Genomic DNA, 20,288 nt, shown 5'->3' with positions numbered 1-20,288 from the left:
TCCCTTTGTCTGCATATTTCTGTCTGATTTTGGTTAACCTTTAAATCTAAAATGCTGAATTCACTTTTCTTTCTCTCCCTCTAGGCATCTGCCCTGGCCGAGGAATGCAGCCATTTTTTGGAGCAGGTAGAGCAGGGGTGTTACTTAGCTCAGACCCTAAGCACACTCCAGATGTATGAAGAGAGATTAGGTGGTGAATTCTCCACCTTGCACTTCCAGGCTCTGAAAGTTAAGGCATGTGGAGTGGGATCAGGGGCTTCTGGGGTGATGAAAGTTTGGAATGCAACTTGGGTCCAGCAGCAAGACGTCAGGCGGCGTCTTGATGAGATGCAGAAGAAAAAAGGAGTAGTTAAGAACCAGATCCAGCAAACCTCAGCTGCAAGCTATCAAGGGGATGATGGAGGAATAGAGAAGAAAGAGAAAAGGAGTGTAGTGGGGGAGGATGAATACCCCCTTGAACAGCAGCCAACCTCTGCTAAAGAGCTAGTTGGTATCCCAGAAAATGCAAGCGAAAGCACCACTGCTGCATGTTTCAAGCACCATTTACAACCTGACTCGAAAGGGGGAGAGAACGGAGAACCCCAAGCACAGAAATTAGCTGAAGCAACTCCTGTTTTTCCACAAAACAGTGACTGTCATCCAGAAACCAAATGGAGGCTAAGAGAGCACCACAGCGAGGTAGATCTGAGGAGCACAGACTCTACTGAGGTGGGCAATGGTTTTCCATTGCACAAAGCCTTGGGTCGGTCCCTAAGCGAAGGATCATGTGTTAGCTCTCATCTGACAAGCATATCTGGCTTTTCACCTTTGAATGTAAGACACAAACACTGTCAGAGTAGGACGCAGCAGCTGGAAAATAATCTGAAGCCCAACCAAAACTTGCCCATATCCCATAATGAGAGTTTACGGTCAGGAAACTTGACCTGCAAGTCAAAAGGAGACAGTAATGAAGAGGAGGGAGAAGGATGCGCAGTCTTCACCCAGAGCCCTAAAGATTTTAGGACTCCAGAGACATTACTCACGCCAACAGAAAACAATAGCAGCAATGTTTTGTAAGTAATGCCCCCCTCCCTCAGCTGTAAGTGAAAGCTAAGGACAATAAAAATTATATCCATACATACTGTATAAGACATTTTTTTCTACCCACAGATGAATAACATTAAACTGAGTATGATCCCCTGGGTTTAGTTATGAGCTTTCATAAAATCAGTGATTTTACATTTTTCATTTCCTACATGTGGAACAGGAAACTGCGGAGGATAATGGAGGAGCTGCTGTCAACAGAGAGGGAGTATGTAAAGGCTCTGGGTTATGTCCGAGAACACTACTTCCCCGAGCTGGAGAGGGCGGATGTCCCCCAGGACCTCAGGGGCCAGAAGGGGAGCATCTTCAGTAACTTAGAGAAACTCCACGACTTCCATCGACATCATTTCCTAAATGAGTTGGAGAGTTGTGTGAATGAACCCTTCAGAGTGGGACGCTGTTTCCTACGACATGTAGGTGCCATGTGTGTTATAGAGACAGTATTGAAAATGAATTCTAGTTTGCTCTGAGAGTGTGATGCACCTTGTTTAGGAAAAGTCCAAATTCTGAGACTGATAATGTTGTTATTTTAAGTAATAATTTTAAATCTTAAACTGAACATCTTATAAATATGTGATTGTCAAACTTCTGTGTGATTGTTGTTTCAATTACACAACCAGGCTTTGGCAGATGTGAGTCTGTGTGATGTCAAGTGTTGGTCCATGGCTTTGATCTATAACTTAAGCAATAATTCCGCAGAATTGATGGGGAACAAAAGCTCTAAAAGATTCGTCCTGGCTGTAAACTAATACCATGTGTTTAGCTTCCAGGATTATTTTCTTTTTCATGAACACCAGTTGGAACACTGTTACACTTGGTCTGAATTTTATAGCCATACAGTTTTACTGGTGATGATAATGATAAATAATGATTGTCTTTATTTATTCCTTTTATTTTAGAGAGAGAGCTTTGCTTTGTATGCCCTTTACAGCAAGAACAAACCACAGTCGGATAGTCTTCTTATCAATCATGGACAAGCTTTCTTCAAGGTCAGAACCACTACCAGCCTGCCTTTGCTGTTCATTATCTAATTTCTCTGCTAAAACTACTTTGGGAATTTTCTTAAACAAGAGGAAAGAGAATGGTGCATTTTAACAAGACTAAGTCAGCCATTAGGCACAGCTGTGATTTGAGCTAAATGCTAACATCAACATGCTAACATGGTCACAGTGACGATAATAACATGCTGATATTTTGCGGGTAATATTTAGCATGTTCAACATCTTAGTTTAGTGTGTTAGCATGCTAACATTTGCTAATCAGCACGAAACACAGAGTACAGCGGATGCTGATAGGCTAGTCTTTAGCTTTGCAGGTATTTGGTCATAAACCAAAGTACTGGACAATTTTCCAGTGAATTACAATTCATCCTGTGGGGAACATGGATATCTGCACCAAGTTTCATGGCAATCTATCCTATAGTTGTTAAAATCTTTCAGTCTGGACCAAGGAACAGACAGGCGGGCATCGGTATCCCTTGAGCCTCACTGTATAGTATGGATAATAAAGAGAAATTAACAAATAATGATGTTTCGTCAAATTGTCAAATCTCTCAATCTGTGTTTCTTTCCCAATTAAATGTGTAATACACCATTTCAGTTCTGATTTGATTTGATTTGTTGAGTCCCATCCACTTAACATTAGGCTGTTCTCTGACTCAGCTTTGGCTGATACTGTAGCTTTACCGGTACATCTTTACCACTGCCACAGGTTCACTGACTGCTCTGTGTCCTCTCCTCATACACCAGCAAAAGCAGCTGAGGCTGGGGGATAAAATGGACCTGTGGTCGTACCTGCTGAAGCCTGTGCAGCGCATCAGTAAGTACAGCCTGCTGCTGCAGGACATGATGAGTGAGTGTGGTCCGGGACAAACAAGAGAGACTGCTGAGGTCAAGGCTGCCCTGGAGGTCATCCACTTCCAGCTCCGCCATGGCAACAACCTGCTGGCAATGGACGCAATCCACAACTGTGACGTAAGTTTTGTGTTATTTTGTAAACCCAAACATCAGGCAAGATTGTTAGAAAATACGATTTCATGTCTTACAGTATATACAGCGCACACGTATACAGGTATAGTGCACATACAGTATGTAATGTGATAGGCATGAATTATTGCTATAATCAATCATTGAGCAACACCATTGGAAACAATGCAATGGGGAAAGCGGGGAAAGGAAACAGGTATGGGCAACACTATGCCATCGATCCCTAAAGGATGATGTGTAGTGAACATGAGGGGCAGTGTTCTCAGAAAACATATTTTGGCTTAGTGCAATACCATTGATTATTCACGATTAATCTGGAATGGGATGAGATGAGCTGGGTGAAAGAGAGCAGGACAGGCAGTAGTTTTAACATCTTTTCCATGGAATCTAAAGGGAGGTGCTGTGTTTGGGACATAATGGCCTGGAGCTCCATTATCTGGAGAGCAGAAATAGAGGGGAAGGAGTTGGAGTCATTGCAATTTTGTTAGTCAATTTATGAACTCTGTGGACTTTCTTGCAATGCAAGAAATAATAAGGAAGTGCACACTATCTATTTGGTTCCTCTTTTTTTTTCACTGTTTCTGAAGAACTGCAAAGGCATTAGAGCCAACTACAGGAAATGACCATGGCTTATCAGCCTCAGCGTGTTCTCCTTTTATGTACTTCAGGTTAATCTGAAGGAGCAGGGGCAACTGATACGCCAAGACGAGTTCCTGGTAACATCAAGAAAGAAAAAATGTTTCCGCCACATTTTTCTCTTTCAAGAACTCATCCTCTTTAGCAAAACTCGGAAGACGGATGTAGGAAATGACACATATATCTACAAACAGTCATTCAAGGTACACATGATGTATGCACACACACACACACACACACACACACACACACACACACACACACACACACACACACACACACACACACACACACACACACACACACACACACACACACAAACTCTCACACACACACAACTTTTTGAGTTCAAATGTATTATGTGTACCAGAAGTACCAGTAAATACAGCAATAACACAATAACAGCAATATAAGCCACTACAAGGTTTCTTCCTTCATGCTTAACACATACTGATTCTTTTGCAATAGGTTTACTCATTATTTCCAGAGAAATTGGTATTTCCATTATTTGTCACAACTTCCAAATCACTTACATGCAGAGGTTAAACGGAGATGAAAATTGGCCAAGGACTTTTAATCATATGCCAAACATAAGCATTAATATTTGAATAGTAGACTATGATAATTATTGAAAAAAATAGTTGCATTACAATGAAGAAAATGGAAAAGCAGTTATATAATTATAAAATGTGCTGCTGCATAATCAGTTGTAACTGAATTATTTCATTAATTTTATGTTACTTTTAATTATCTTTTAAATAGCTTCTGAGTATATATTATCTGAGCATAAAACCTATTAAGGCCATGGATAAGCTTCAAACTAAAACCTCGTGCAAAATGGCCAGGAGCCAACCACTACCACCAGTTCAAATTCACTGTACTGTATTCCAGATGACTGGTCTACCCCTCCCCATAAGATTCAATCTTTTCCCACCACTTAGACAACGATTATTTTGCTCTCTTTTCCAACAGTTTAGTAGGCTCTCTGACACACTGCATAATCCTCCACAAGCCAAAATTTCAATAGTTGTGGAGTCTTGCCTGTGTTTTGACAAACTTGAAAAGCTGCTTGCCATATTTGAAACTACCATTTCACATGATCGGTTTGTCTTTGTTTGTATTTAGACATCAGACATAGGCATGACCCAAAACAGCGGTGACAGTGGTCTGTGTTTTGAGATCTGGTTCAGGAAAAGGAAAAGCCAGGACACATTCATACTCCAGGCAGTTAGCCAGGAGGTGAAGGAGGCCTGGACAAAGGACCTGGAGCGGATACTCTGGGAGCAGGCAGTACACAACAGAGGTACCAACAAGCACCAGTGTCAGTGACCTTTCAGTTATCAATGCGTATTCAATTTGTACATGCTTCAAAGTCTTTTCTTAAGCTTTGGAATATTTTCAAAAGCATGATTTCATTTCACGTGTTTTTTAGAGGTCCGTATGCAGGAGAGAGTGTTTATGGGTATTGGAAACAAGCCTTTCATGGACATCAAACCCAGTGAAGCAGCAATCAATGATAGAGCCGTCAACTATGTGCTAATGGGAAGAAGTAAGTAAATGCTCCCAGTAACACAGATTTATTCAGTCATTCATTATTTTCATTGAAGTCAGAAGGTATTGTGATAGTTTTCTATCTCTCTTTGGATTTTTATAGCTTATCACGCTTCCTCCGATAAAACTTATTCTCACCTAGTCTCTGCAGAAAACAAGTCGCTGTCACCTGTGGGATCATATGGGGCTCAGGATGGGCACTCAGGGGGTCGTCCAAAATCTGTTGGTTCAGGAAGCAGTTCATCCTCCTCCTCTTCCTCTGGAGGGGGTTCGCTGTCCCCTGTGGGATACCGGTGTGGGCCAAAGCGGAGGACGGTTGAGGGAGTGCTTGCGGGATACGTATTGCAGCATGGAGCTCTGGAGGAAGATGACCTGGACCATGAGAGTGGGAGTCAGAACCTACTATGCAAGTGGCAATCTGTACAATATACACTTTAGCGATAGATACATTGGTTACATTAGTGGGTTGGTCAGATGGTTGTAGGTTTATCAGTTAATTTGTTGATTGACTGGATTTTCCCTCCATAACTATAGTATCTATCGATCCATCTGTTCATCTATCCATTTGTCATGTGTATAAACAAGTCTTCTCTACGTTCCAGTGGACAGCTCTGAGTCGTCAGGAGAGAGTGTAAGCGGCTTCAGCAGTTGCAGTCACAGCTACCACTCTGCTATCGGGGGAGATGTGGAGGACACCCCCTCTGTCTGTGCCTCTGTAATCAGTGTTAAGGAGGCTGCGGTTAATCATCGAGCAGAAGCTTCAGCAGATTTCCACAAACCAAATGCTCTGGCAGGATCCCCAGACAAAACGCTACCACCACTTGCACCAAAGCCCAAACAAAAACCACAGTACCAGGCCAAGGATCTCCCCCGTGGCAAGGTGCAGGGCAAATCTCCGATCCAGTAATAGAGTAATTGTTCATATGGTTAAAAGTGTTTGAAATGCAAAGCACCTAATGCAACCAGAATGGCTTACAGATTCATTCATCACTTACTCAATAAACTATCTCTGCCCTCCTTTATTTTTTCTGCATGCTAGGTGTACTTTCTCATGTCAATTATCAATCCTCTGTTGTGATTAATATTAAATGAATCATGTTTTTATGATTCTCTCAGGTTCAGAACACTAGCTTTGGAAAATCCACTGAGGTTTGACCTGTACAAGGTGAGTACAGTGCAATTTTATACCACGTATCTTACTTAACCTAGTATACAATTTAACAGTTAGTTAATATGTGTATATCAATAATAAAATGTGCTGTGAGAATGAAAAATTTAGTTTAAAGTTTTCATTTTTTTCCTGCAGATCTGGAGGTAAACCAAGAAAAGAAGAGAAGTCTGCTGATGTCTGTGTGGAAGAGGACACTATTTAAACAGACACCTTTTTATACGATCTGTTACTGTAATCCCTTACCACTCTGTAAATACATCTTTTTAATCTCACCACTAAAAGGACAGGTCATAAAAATGTTTATAAATGCACAGTATTCTGAACATGAACAGTGGCAAATTTTGAAATACATACTGCACCTGACATGGCTTTGCATAGTATATTGTAAATCAGTCTAGTTTCATAGTTCATTCAGAAGATCATAGAGTTTCTGCAGTCTTTGTGTCTGCGCTTAACAGTCATTCATAACAAAATGCTAAACTATACTGTAGTTTGAAAATATGGCTAAATCATTGTGGTGAAATAAAAAAGCAGTACCTAATGTCATCTTTTATGTCCTACAGTAAATGTGTTGCCGTTTGTACAGATTTATCAAACTCGATTGCTTATTTCCTCTGAAAATAAAACACATTCACTCTGTCTTTTCTTTTAATTAACAGTTTTGTATAAACTCATATGTTACTGCTATGAAGATATTGATCTATGCATCAGTTGTATGGCTTTCTATTTGAAATACAGAATATTTGCAGTAATGATGTATGCACTGTATGTTTGCTTTTATCTGTGTTTTTATTTGCACCTCAATTTTTTTTTGCAATAAACTTAACCAACAGCATTTACAGCCAGACTGAAATTTGTAAACATAAATATTGGTGGCTAATGTTTGTCTATATTTTGCACATGCCTAATAGTTCCATTACTAGCACAAATGTCAACTGTGGCTCAAATAGAGCTCAGAAATGGACATATAACACAGGTGTAGCCATCACAACATCATAAAGTATCATCCATGTTTTCCTTGACTATTTCATTAAAGGTTGTATTTAAAACTCTTCGCAAAATGTAAAGAATCACTTGTTCTGCCCACAATACTAACCATATAAAAATAAAATTCAACGAAAGAAAATGAAACATTATAGCCCCCAAACTGCATTATAATTCATCACTGAAATTTAGTAAACAACAGTGACCCTGTTTATCATAATTAAAGGATGTGTTACCCAGTGCAAAGGTGTGGCTCACTGATCCCTTTTAAATTACTTTCTTGACAACAATGGCACATGTGGTGAGAATGGCAATTAACAGGTTCAATGTACTCAGGGGCATCATAGTCGGGGAAATAGTGGCACTAAGGTCCCAGGCCCCCAACCTGGGGGAGGGCCCTCATAAAGCATTGTTTTTATGTGTAATTTTGAAATTTTACATTATTAACTTTATATTAGCATTAAGTAAACTATTACTGTTGGCTGAATAAATAGAATAAATAGTTTGACCAACCAATCTAACACATGAACATGATTAATTTACTATAATGTTTTGATGAGTTTTACTGATGGAAATAAACCTTCAGCAGCATCAGAGAAGTTTAATAACTCAGAAAGACTTATCATTTAACATGACTATCCCTGTCAAGATCAGTAAATCATTTTGAGAGTTATAGCAGGGTTTTATTTTAATACTTGGGCTACCCATTTTGTATATCTAGCAATTGTGTCTTTAGGTTTCTAAAGTTTTAATTTGCTACCTCTATGGAGCAACAGGCTGGACTGCACTTGCTGGAAACTAATTCACTTTAATTCTGCAAATAAAACATGATTCCAGTGACATCTTATTTGATTTTGTTAGTATGACATACAGTGAAAATGTAATTCTTTCTGAATGTAGGCGCCAGGGTAAGATGGCCTTCTACCTTTGTCTTAAGCTTCGACAACCCTATTTCCTAAAATTTGACAAAACTGCGACAGCAAATAGGTTTTTTAGGAAACGAGTCGCCAGGATATGGTTGGGGTGGATGGCGCATGTACAAAGTGCACGACTGTCACACCAGAGACCAGGATTCGCATCCAGAGTCTGTGGTAAGGGTTCATCAATGAAAGCACTTTGGTTACGTTTAGGAAAAGATCATGGTTTTGGTTAATGTGAATAAATGTTTTCTGTCTGAAGTCACTGTGAACTTTCCGCTATTAAACTAGACAACGATCTCTCGAACCTTAACCAAGTGCTGTGAGAGTCTTAACATAACCATAAAAAAGTTTAATAATAATGGAGACAGGGTTGGCTCAGAGGATAATGAAGACCTACAAACTGTGACGTAAATAATGCCTTGTGATATTCTTAAAACTCAGTGAAAGCTTCACACGATAATTGCAGTATGTTGAGAAAAGAGGCTAAAATATGCAGAGGTTTTAGATTGTAAGGACTTTCTTAAATTCATTTAAACCACTTTATTACTGATTACCATGATAACCACTACAAACGCATGGGCTTACGCTTGTTGTAGTTTTGCGTACAGGCGGGGCAATGGATTACTGAACGGGCAAGGGGGCCCGCTGAGACAGTGTATGCACGCGGCCTAGATTTTTTTTTTGCTACGCCCCTGAATAAACTGTATTGTTGGTTGACAAGAAGAAAACCACAAAATAACACCTGCCCTATCCTTTTATTTAAGCTGATTAACATTCCCAAATTTTAGTGACACTTAAACACGACGGTAGTAGTTTCATATTAGCTAACTTCACTGCTATCTTCACTGACAGCTCCGAACCCAACAGCAACTTACGAATCCCACTGACCTGCTTTTGGTCTCCATCAGTCCCCCCTGCTACCATAGTAGCTACCTGTGTTGTAGACTTCTCAATTCTTGTCTCATTACAACATTGAGAAAAAAACAAAAAAACAACCTTTGCAATTCTACTGCCCCGACTGCACCACAACTAAAGAGGTCAATTGGTACAGAGAGTGTGCTCAGGTTTAGGTAACCACGCAGTAGCTCTTATTGTAAACGACTTGAGGCGAAGACACTACATGAATCACCGGAGGTCGCACAGAGGCTACAACACGACATGTGAGCGCTCGTACGAATGAGTACGGGGGCCAAAGGTTCCCTTCTTCTTCTTTTTTTTTTCTCTCTCTTTTTTTTTTTTTTCCTTTTTCTTCTTCTCCTGTTTCGGGAAGGGTCGCGTCACGCCCACCACCAGACGAATGAGGAGGGCTACATATACGACCGAGATAACGACGGGGCGAGACGCCACATTCCCGCCGGAGCTGGAGATACACTGAAAACAAGAGTCTAGTCAGAGAGAACAGCAGCAGTAATGGCTCAAGGTAAGTTGCACACAGACTCTTTTTTAAGGAGACCATTAATTAATTGTTTTGGTTTTTTTTCTTAATAATGAGTGGAAACTACTTTCTATTTAATAGGCTAGTCAGTTAACAGTTATATAACTATCTAAATGGTTAAAAAAATACATAAATGTCGATTCATAGTGACATAATCTTCATTAATTCATTCAAGTCACTTCCCCTCTGCTTTGATGTTTTCATCCCAACATTTCCCTATATGGTTGTTAGTGTTAATGTAACTTAAAATTGTTGCCCACTATTATTGTATTTTAATGATGCCTGCAGTTTTTTCTGTCACTGACTGACAAGTGAAGGTCGAGTAAGGGCAGACTTTCACTCAGGTATGTTATTGTCACCAGCTTGCTGTAGGCGTCATGTCCGAGAAGAATGTAAAGAATGTAAAGAAGAATGTAAAGTTGTCACAGCCTTCACATGTCCTCGCCCTGTGCTGCTGCTGGATTGAATGCTCAGAGCAGACATTCGTCAGAGATCTGCAGACCAGTGCATGGGAAAAATGTTTCACCCTGAGCAGTAGATTGTTGCCCGGGGGCACTCATAATAGCATCTGAGAGCAGCTGAAGCCTGCACCAGTTAACTGCCGCCCTCTTTATAGGCACAAACCACCCTGCAAATAGTTTGCTTTAAGCCCTTGTAAAGACATTCAAAACATCCCAAATAAGAAAGCGGTCGGACCTTCATGTTTGCTTTGAATCACCTCTTGAAATTGTTGTTGGACCGTGTGTGTAACATACAAAAATATGGGCTACTGGCCACTCTTAAGTAGAAAAAACATGCAGTTTCCATTGAGAACGTTTGTATTTGTGTAATGTATTTGTGTGCGTGTGTATTTGATAACTGGAACTACCTAGTCTGAATCTTACAAGAAATGTACGCTTTTCGCCAGTCAGTTTATTTTAATCTTCTTATTCACAGGGGAAGTCAGTCTATAGGGGCAGCTAAATACAAATATGAACCAAAACTTGTAAGGACATCCTTACATCACTGCAGAATTAGCAGTTAGAATAAACAGCATATTGATGAATCAGTGTCACCTGTTTTCTCGCCGTTAGACATGTGGAAAGCATTCAGTTTAAACTGAAAGTGCCTGTGATGGAGCTCTCAACTCAGCATGGGTGTTACCTGCAAGACTGAATAGTTCGTTTTCTTCTTATGGGAATTTGGGTATTTATTTTTCCAGGATTAAAACTGTGTACCCAGTTGACACCAGTGACATTTTGTTTTAATGTCCTTCATAAGGCTTATGCTGGTCTCGGTGCCGCTTACAGAGACAGTCTTTCTGTGGTGTGGGTCATGGTTGCTGGAGTGGGAGTGACGCATGGGTGTGTGCAGTATGTTAGGCTTAGTAAAGTAAGTAAAGCTTAGTGAAGAAGACAGGGTCAAGGCTGAGGAATCTCTGCCTCCTGCATTTCATATTAGAGCGATGGTCTGTTATAAGTTATGTGACCCTGTAGAATAGACTGAAAGCCAATGAAATTAGGCTGTACGCCGCAAATGCATACCATCTGGCAAACCACAAATACTTCACTGTAAACAACATATGTTGCTGCACTTTGGTTTGGGAGCAAATCAAAATGAATTTTCTTTTATAGCAATTATTTAACCACGACAAATCGCCAAAATCACAACAGAAAGGATTACGTCTGAGTCTCATTGCACCACTACTAGGTTGTTTCTGAGGGTTTTGGATTGCAGACTTTCCTATGTTATTAATCTTTGTAATTGTTTTTACATTGTGTAAGCTGAGGATCCATTTAATTGGACTTTCTCAGCTTGGGATGTGATTTACAACCTCTGATGTTTTCAAAAGAAAAAGGAGAAAAAAATTATCAGAATTTCCTTGATCCTTGTGGAATATTTCTTCTCCTGATGGTTATTCAATAAACTGTTAAAGAGCATCTGTGCTCCAATGCGATGAAAACATCATAGCCCCGATAAGTAGCGAAGAATGCAGCTTTGACTTTATTGACTTAAGTCTAGACCAGCTATGACACCATCACTTCATGCTTGTTTCCAGGGCTTTTCTTTACACCAAGGCATAATATATGGGGAGAGGTTAACCTCCTGACATGTCATGGACTAGCCCAGCCAGAGGTTAGTCAGCAGCAGGAGGATATAGGAGCATTGTACAGGAGGACCCTAAGGTTTCCTTTAAACAGGAAATGAAAGGGTGGGATTCTCTTAGTCACAACGTGCACTGGCGAGAAGAGGTGGTTTTGTGTTTTGCGCACTTCACAAGGAATGAAACTGACTGTGACTGTCCTGCAGTTTTTATTCCAAAGTCCACAGAATTTGTAGTGGCTTTGAAGATCAAATAATAAAACCACTCAGGACAGTGAAATCATTATGATACTGAATTTCATAAAAGTAGGAAGGAAAAAGAATTAACCAGTTTTCTGGTTAATTCACCAAAAGTCTGCTGTAAAAAAAACATTTAATTATTTTCTGTATTTTCTGTGTTTCTTCTTTTAAGCGCTTGACATTGATCGCTGGAACCTGGAGTGTGAGTTCAACAACACCGACCATCGTACTGATCTCAACGGTGTAGATCGTCTGATTGTGAGAAGAGGCCAAAAGTTCACGATCAGCCTCTACCTTCGCTCCGGAAAGTATCAACCAGGAGTCAGCTCTCTTGACTTTGTTGCAGAAACAGGTGCTACTCCTTCTTTGCCTTTCTACTTTCCACCTTTTTTAATAACCCTTAATAACTGAGTGCATTTTATCCATCAGTAATTGTTGTATTCTAATGTTTGTATGGTTTAAGGATTTTTTGGCTGGAAAAGATTTTGCATGAAAATGTCACATTTCTTTGTTTAAGATCCTGTTAGATATATTTAACTTTTTGTGATGATCATTTGTACTCAAGTAAAACCTTTACCCTACCGTACAACTTGCACAATATGAAAAATGTATGTTATAATGATCCTTTGATGAACAGGGGATGAAGGATAAACGCTGTAGTTGCAGCATGTCTTCTCATTAAAAGGGAGGAAGGAAAGGAGGTCATTTTCCCATGTTCAGTTGGTTTTTACATTTAGCACACTTACATGAGTTGTGAAATGTTCTGTTGCTGTTTCCATTGTTAACTTCAACCTCACCCTCATAGTTCTGCGTGTGTTAATGAACTTTGCTGTGTTCCCATGTTTTTGCCTTCAGAATACCCTAGAAACACACTGGAAAACATCTGTCTCTTGGGATACACCAAGATAGTTGTTGCTTGCCCATCAAGACTCTTAAAGCAGGAAGTGTTGCTTGCCAACAGGAAAGCATGTGTATAATCATAGATAACATTATCAACCTTTGAAAGTCAAGCATTATTCTAAAGGATTGGAGAAGGGCCCCTCAACCTACCCAATGAGAAGGAAGTGGTCAAACATCCTGCCATTAGTTTACAAATGATTTTAAGTTTATATAACTTACTAGTATTCAAATCTGAACTGAGGTCTCAGAGTGAGACTTGAATCAGTTCTGGTCTTAATTAGGTGCCATTACAGTTATGCTGTGCATGCATGAAAAGATTCCTGAGATGTTTGAACTAAATTTAGCATGGTTTGGGTAAACAGTGAAAACGTACCCTGTGAGTTTCCATTCCCCAGACACAAATATTTCAGTAAAATCTCTTAGCTTCTTACCACACACAGGGCTCTAACCATATTCACTGTCACATGCAGGTCCTCAACCCTCTGAGCAGTATGGCACCAGGGCCTCCTTTGGTCTGTCTGCCACCATTGACACTTCCCGCTGGAGTGCTGCTGTCGCCAGTCCCCCTGGGGACACGGTGGCCCTGTCTATCTGCTCTGCCCCTGACGCACCTATAGGCCGCTACACCCTGACCCTCGGGCGATCAGGGCGGATTGAGTTTATCCTACTCTTTAACCCGTGGTGCCCAGGTGGGTAAACAGACCATATGTCAAGCTGTCATGCAGGGGATCCTGTGTAGGGATCTTAGGCTACAAAGCGCTTTGATGACCGTGTTTCATGCCAGAGTGGGATTATGAGCTATTCAGGAAAGTAGTGAAGAGATTATATGGAGAAATGACAGTAGTTTAGTTCAGTAATTATGGGATGATTTTAGGGGATTACTTTCCCAACATTTTGGGAAATAAGATTTTTTTTCACTTTTTTGCAGAAAGTTACATGAGAAGATATATACCATTTTCATATCTTCCTGGTAAATGTAAGGGTACAGGGAACAGCCGTTTAGCCTAGCGTAGCAGACCAGAAACAGAGGGGAACAGCTAGCTGGGCTCTGTCCAAAGATAATGAAATTTGCTTCCCAGCCTAAAGCTCGCTAATGAACATGTTATATCTTGTTTATTTAACCGAAACAAAAACTGAAGTGTAAAGCAACAAACTTTACGGTCACTTCTGAAGTCTGGTCCGTGGGTTTGCCTGGCTACATGCTAATGAGACATATCCTGCTAATTAGAGAGTTTAAGAGGTGCTGGCAGGTGGATTTTGTTACCTTCGGACAGAGCCAGATAAGCTGTTATCTCCTGTTTCCAGTCTCTATGATAAGCTAACCAGCTTCTGTGCCTAACTTAATATTGAATGAACAGATATCAGAAGTATATTTCCTTAAATGACAAGCTGTTCTTTGAGTTAAGTGGAAGTTTAAATTGTATTCAAATGCTAGAGATAAACTCCTGTCACCTGCAGGGTGAGCATACATTTGTTTTTTAAACCAATACCATACCTTTTATGTACCACTTAGGAAATGTATTAGGACAGTCATTGTATTGTTTGTGATGTCTCTTGGCCACAGGTGATGCAGTATACATGGACAATGAGCAGAGTTTGGAGGAATACGTCTTGTCTCAGGATGGAATCATCTTTCGAGGCAGCGCCAAATATCCCACAGCGACTCCCTGGAACTTCGGCCAGGTACTGATACCAACTCTGATGCTGTCCGCCTCACTTCATCTCACATGCATAGACAATCAGGCATGCCAACATTGTGACAGAGTGGTGAAGGAGTTTGGACAGTTATATATTTTCCTGTTATCCTGATAACAGGAAAATATCCACTTAACCCGTGATTAATTATGTTTGCATAACTGCAAATATGCAGTAATTTCTGAGTGTTTGCCTCTGAAATTAACTGAGGTATTTATATCTGACAGTAGACAGTTTGTTCTGATAAAAGAGAGAAGTGTTTACTTTTTCACCCTTTTGTTTGATATCTGATACAGTCTGATTATCTTGGCATTAGCAGTGCGTTACTAATGAAGAATGTCAGAATGAAACATCTCACTTGCTGTGTGTTTACACCTGTTTTTATTAAAAGGTTTTCAAAAAGGACATGTTTAACAACTGACAAACAGCTGATCTGCAGTAATACTTGTTTTTGTTTTGTTTTTTTGTTTTGTTTTTTTTTTTTTTCAGTTTGAAAGTGAAATCCTTGATATCTGTCTGAGGATTCTCGATATGAATCCTAAATGTCTGAAAGATCCCGGCAAAGACTGCTCAGGGAGAAGAAATCCCATCTATGTGTCCAGAGTGCTAAGTGCAATGGTAAGCCAAATATTCATTTATGATATTGTCACGCACCTTTCTGTTTAGAAAGAGCTACTTGTTGTTGCTGTTTATTTATTTGCATAGATATCTTCATAAATGTGTGTTACCAAAGACATAATTTTAAACTTAATATAAAAAAAGCTTGTATTTAATATATGTAATATATATGTTTTACACTTCTTTCCTTTGCATGTTAGGTGAACTGTAATGACGACAAAGGGGTGTTGCAGGGAAAATGGTATGGGGGTTATGAAGGAGGTGTGAGCCCATTGTTCTGGAAGGGCAGTGTGGAGATTCTGCGCAACTGGCAAACACAAAAGTGTCAGCCTGTGTGCTATGGACAGTGCTGGGTGTTTGCTGCAGTGGCCTGCACAGGTAAGATAGGACAGAGCGGAGCTCGGTAGCCTATCAGTGGAAAACACACTTGATTTGTCCCAAGCAGACACAACATAACACCATATATGTACACACAGATTTATGACAAATATTTTGCTCCTCCTCAGATTATCACAGTACGTATGTAAATTGTTATTATACCCCATCAGTTTCCAGAGCCCTTGGCATTCCATGCCGAGTCGTCACCAACTACCTTTCAGCCCATGACACTAACAGCAACCTGGTGATTGAACGCTACATCAACGAAAATGGAGAATTCACTCAATCCAGAGATATGATCTGGTACGTACTCATACGTTTTGTGTAATCTCTACACAGTAGAGGTTTAGTTCTGACTTGACTCAGTCCACCAGGTTACCGGAGTTTTGGTAATGACACAAGAACAAGACTAGTCATGTAATGTTATTTATTAAAACTCCAAACCAGGAAGTGTAAGCAAAGGAATCAAGTCGATGGTTTGTATTGTATATGTAGGAATTACCACTGCTGGGTGGAGAGCTGGATGACCAGGCCCGACCTTAAATCTGATTTTAATGGCTGGCAGGCCAGTGACCCTACACCTCAGGAGAAAAGTGAAGGTAACAAACACTCTGAACCCATGGTGATATTTTTTTTGAGGGAAATCCTCAGCAAGGCGGAACTATCACCGTTGTTTTGGCATTTTCCCTCAGGAGTGTACTGCTGTGGCCCCATCCCTGTCAGGGCCATCAAGGAGGGTGAGCTCACGTTCAAGTATGATGCCCCATTTGTCTTTGCTGAGGTTAATGCTGACGTTATCAGCTTCATGAAGAAAAAAGATGGCAGCATATCAAAAGTCACTAACACTACAAGTGTAGGCCAGAAGATCAGCACAAAGAGTGTGGGCAGTGATACCAGAGAGGACATCACTCACCTCTACAAGTATCCTGAAGGTACAAAACACTATACTGCACTGTATATCCTGCATGTGGACAAAACTAAATAACATCTATTGTCCAAAATGTCAAACTATTCTTTTAACTACAGTATATACAAACTTCCTCTACATATCGGCAAGTAACCCCAAGGGCACTTGTTGAGTAAATTCCTACTCTCCTTATCAGCATTTATGTTACTCTCAATGTACATAAACTCTACTCTGCCTTAACTCATAACTGCCTTTGTTTAAAAAGGTCAAGTTTATGCTCCCTTACTCATACAGACCATTTGTCATGTTGAATATACTATAGAAGTTGACTATTCTGGATGGCCAAACTTAAATATCTCCAATTTAAGACTTCTGTTATTCCCTGTGTGCTTTTGTTGCATCCACATTGCTAGGTTCTGATGAAGAGCGGGAAGCTTTCAAGAAGGCCAACCACCAAAACAAGCTGCTCCAGGAGAAGAATCAAGGCCTACACCTCACCATCAAGGTGACATCGGATATGAGGAAGGGCTGTGACTTCGACGTGTTCGCTGTGGTTACTAACAACACGCAGAGCGTGAAGATGTGCCGCCTGTTTTTTGGATCCTGCATCATGTCCTACAATGGGTTTCTTGGAGGGAACTGTGGTTTTAAAGACCTGCTCAATGTTGAGCTCTCACCAGGAGCAGGTGAACCAAGTCGCTATGTGGTTTACATGTGGATGCTTTTAGACACTTGACTTTTGACTGTGAATTTTATATGCATTGTGTATGTTCCTCTAGAGAGGCGAGTACCTCTACAGTTGAGCTACTCTAAGTACGGTGGCCTACTCAATGAGGACAACTTAATCCGTCTGGCAGCTCTGTTAGTGGACTATAGCACAAAAGAGACAACACTTGCAGTGAGAAACATTGTGCTGGTGAATCCTGAAATCAAAGTCCGAGTGAGTACAATAACCTGAAACAAGGGAGCAGTAAATTGAATCCAGTCTGTTTGTTTGGGGGGTTTTTTTTGGAGGGGGGAGGGTACTACAATGGCAAATAACTATATATGCAATTTCCAGTTTAATGCAAATCCGAAGTCCAAACAAGCCTTGAAAATTGATTAGAAAAGAAGCTCACTCATATGGCTTTTAGTGTGGCCTACAGTAATCTATCCTATCCTTATATTGACGAGCTAAAAGAGTATGTCAGTACAGGTATGCTGTAAAATCGGCTACTCTTACTGTCTATTAAAAGACCTTGGCCCAAGCAAAACTGTGTTGTATTTTCAGTGAGACTTTCATTAACTAATACGTTGAGGTTGCTGTGTTCGGCAGATCCTGGGTGAACCAAAGGAGAATCGCAAACTGGCAGCAGAGATCACCCTCCAAAACCCGCTGCCAGAGCCTCTGGAGAACTGCTGCTTCAGCATTGAGGGGGCTAACCTCACTGGGGGACGCGCAATCTGTGAGAGGTATGAGTATCTCGTTGTCCAGCTTGAGTTTGATGTTGTTCTCTCACACAGAGCGCCAACTGACCAGTCATAAATTAGAAACTGTAATGCAACTTAAACATTTTCCTCTCACACAAGGATGACATTCCTTGCTATCAGTTTATCCCTTATTCACTTATTTAATGCAAATATTTCTTATTCAGGACAAGGCCGCAGGAAGCATGCAAAATACGTGAAAGGTTATTTTGGTCGTCAACAGTTTTGTATGATGGAAAATGTTTCTTCCACGTTTGAATTCCAAACTATCAGATATGTGTTATTTTGTTTTTTTATGATTTATTGCCTGGTCTTGGTCTCATCCAGATGTCTGGCTGGATATGCAGCTGTTTAGTCGGGACGGGAGTCCACTGGTAATGGAAAAATACAGTTCAGGGGTTTAATGGAGCAAGCAGTAGATGTAGACAGAGTGCACTGGATGAATTACCGGTGCACTACTACTAATGAGGGGGCTTGTTGTTAGTCAACAATGATTTCTCTTTGATCTCATTCAGCGAGGAAAGTAAGGAGGAAATGCAGCTTTGGATTTCTGATTGTAAGAACGGTAGTATTTTCATGGCCAGTGCTATTTTCCAGAGCTCTGGTAGATCAAAAAGGTAATGAAACAGTTAATAAAGCATGCTTTCTTTTTTCTAACCTTCACTCTGAGCGGATTAAATACTGCAGCTCCACTTGCACCGTTGTCTCCATAAATAGTCATAACTATCTTTGCCAGTGGTTACTGATCGTTTAAATATTTATGCATTGATAACTATGACACAGTCCTCACGATGTTTGTCACAAATATGTTTAAATATTTTTGCTGCAGGCTGGACTCCTCAGTGGGACCAGGGGAAGATGCCAAGGTGAAAATTTACTTCACTCCCACCCATTCTGGGCTGAGAAAGCTGGTGGTTGACTTCGACAGCAGCAAGCTGCATCACGTCAAGGGCTACAGAAATGTCATTATTGGAAAATAGAGCTTTCCAGCCTATACTGGCCGGTAGACAGCAGTATTCTTAAACTTTTTATCATAATTGTTTATTTTTCAGCCATTTCACAAAGCACCCTCTGTTGCAGTTTTTAATGATTAAAATACTTTTCTATTCAAATACTTCAGAATCTCACTCTATATTGCTTATTATTACATGTCTATCTGTGTTTATTCAGAGCCACAGATTTTTAATTGTGACCTGAGAACGTTTTGCACTTATAAAGGCCGATAAAATACGTGCATGGAAAAGTTTTAAACGGAATCTGTACTATTTCTTCTCACAATCTGAAGTGATGAGTAGTATTTTAGGTACCATGTACTAATTTTATACTTTCTGAGTGCTACAACTGGTCACATTGTGTTCACACAGTCTTTGATCCTGTTGGACAAATGTGTTTGAAAGAAAGCATGAATTCAATGTGTAGATTTTTTTTTATTTGCAACAATCTGTATTTTTTTTGCACATTCTACCTACAGCAAAAAAAATGAAGCCTCTGGACACACATCAGATCATTTAATAAACCTGTACTGCCATTGCAATGCAAGGTGATTTTTTTTTTTTTTTTTTTTAAGAGTAAACTCCTGTCCTCTACAGTATAAATCCTTCACCGCTGATTATACTCACTAATGAGGAACCCGATGTAGTTTATACATTAGTCCTTGTATTTTCAGTTTTCTGCCAAGTAAATCAATAAACCTTTCTTCCTTGTGCACTTTGGTTTTTGTTTTTTTTCTTCAGTGCCTGTGCCCTAAATGAGTATGATATTGACTTTTAAATCCAAGTGTCACTGAATTAAACCACAGCAGAAATGAAATAATAATGATTGGAGACGAGCCAGCGTGTCCGCTGTTGGGATGTATCTGCAGTCCTGCAGAAGGTACTGACTACTGGCAGGAGCTGTGTCACAGCTGCTGGTGTTGTGATCTCCAGTATCCCACAGGTGTTACTAAGGGATTATGTGCTTAAGGCACAAGAAACTGGAAAAGTGTGGAAATCTTTCAGTGATCTAGGATTTACTTATGTACATTTTTAAAGGTGATTCTGCTACAGCTGGACTTGATCACGTAATACGGCACACAAAATCTTTCTTGTTCATGGCAAGCTGAACAATTTGTGCTGGTCCTATGGCCTAAAACAAATTATGAACTCTGGGTAAAAAAAATTTTTTTCCCCCCGTCACTACAGGTGTATATATGTGTATATGCAAGTATTTGCGCATGTGTATGACTTATTTTGAAGGT

The 20,288-nt window shown here is 40.2% G+C and overlaps 2 protein-coding genes and 1 long non-coding RNA gene across 6 annotated transcripts in view; 2 read left to right on the top strand and 1 right to left on the bottom strand.

The window, feature by feature from the left end:
* The window catches only part of LOC120783014, a 28,959-nt gene extending 21,412 nt beyond the window's left edge, over positions 1 to 7,547 (top strand). For 2 of the 3 annotated variants that reach the window (XM_040115673.1, XM_040115672.1), the window contains 11 exons: positions 85 to 1,052; positions 1,247 to 1,496; positions 1,983 to 2,072; positions 2,832 to 3,056; positions 3,737 to 3,907; positions 4,830 to 5,007; positions 5,137 to 5,253; positions 5,398 to 5,661; positions 5,858 to 6,135; positions 6,372 to 6,420; positions 6,562 to 7,546. In XM_040115673.1, coding sequence (XP_039971607.1) covers positions 85 to 1,052; positions 1,247 to 1,496; positions 1,983 to 2,072; positions 2,832 to 3,056; positions 3,737 to 3,907; positions 4,830 to 5,007; positions 5,137 to 5,253; positions 5,398 to 5,661; positions 5,858 to 6,135; positions 6,372 to 6,410 — 2,580 coding nt within the window. In that variant the 3' untranslated portion in view covers positions 6,411 to 6,420; positions 6,562 to 7,546. Of the gene's footprint in view, positions 1 to 84; positions 1,053 to 1,246; positions 1,497 to 1,982; positions 2,073 to 2,831; positions 3,057 to 3,736; positions 3,908 to 4,829; positions 5,008 to 5,136; positions 5,254 to 5,397; positions 5,662 to 5,857; positions 6,167 to 6,371; positions 6,421 to 6,561 lie in introns of all 3 variants that reach the window. The other variant, XR_005706287.1, reaches the window with a different exon arrangement.
* LOC120783017 lies at positions 2,933 to 9,505 on the bottom strand. Of its 2 annotated transcripts, none has more exons than XR_005706289.1 (3): positions 9,219 to 9,505; positions 5,394 to 5,627; positions 2,933 to 3,023 (listed from the first exon to the last, which is right to left on the bottom strand). It is a non-coding gene; the product is annotated as an uncharacterized LOC120783017 (long non-coding RNA). The 2 variants fall into 2 exon arrangements; XR_005706288.1 differs by having other exon boundaries at positions 2,935 to 3,026.
* Positions 9,506 to 9,624: 119 nt separating this feature from the next.
* On the top strand, positions 9,625 to 19,746 carry tgm2b (transglutaminase 2b). Its single transcript, XM_040115675.1, has 13 exons — positions 9,625 to 9,750; positions 12,260 to 12,439; positions 13,458 to 13,676; positions 14,552 to 14,670; positions 15,172 to 15,300; positions 15,501 to 15,678; positions 15,849 to 15,981; positions 16,174 to 16,277; positions 16,371 to 16,610; positions 16,999 to 17,271; positions 17,365 to 17,525; positions 17,901 to 18,037; positions 18,882 to 19,746. The coding sequence occupies exons 1-13, from the start codon at positions 9,741 to 9,743 to the stop codon at positions 19,030 to 19,032; spliced, it is 2,034 nt and encodes a 677-aa protein (XP_039971609.1). The 5' UTR covers positions 9,625 to 9,740; the 3' UTR covers positions 19,033 to 19,746.
* Positions 19,747 to 20,288: the final 542 nt, after the last annotated feature.

The sequence above is a fragment of the Xiphias gladius genome, chromosome 21, assembly GCF_016859285.1.
Source record: "Xiphias gladius isolate SHS-SW01 ecotype Sanya breed wild chromosome 21, ASM1685928v1, whole genome shotgun sequence".
NCBI classification, from domain to species: Eukaryota; Metazoa; Chordata; class Actinopteri; order Istiophoriformes; family Xiphiidae; genus Xiphias; species Xiphias gladius.
Note: the sequence above shows the minus strand (reverse complement) of the source record. Positions and strands in the feature narration are given on the sequence as shown.

Coding starts and splice junctions, on each gene's coding strand:
- tgm2b (XM_040115675.1), top strand. Junction 15,679..15,848: donor TGCTGCAGTGGCCTGCACAG/GTAAGATAGGAC, acceptor ATACCCCATCAG/TTTCCAGAGCCCTTGGCATT. Junction 17,272..17,364: donor TGAGCTCTCACCAGGAGCAG/GTGAACCAAGTC, acceptor ATGTTCCTCTAG/AGAGGCGAGTACCTCTACAG.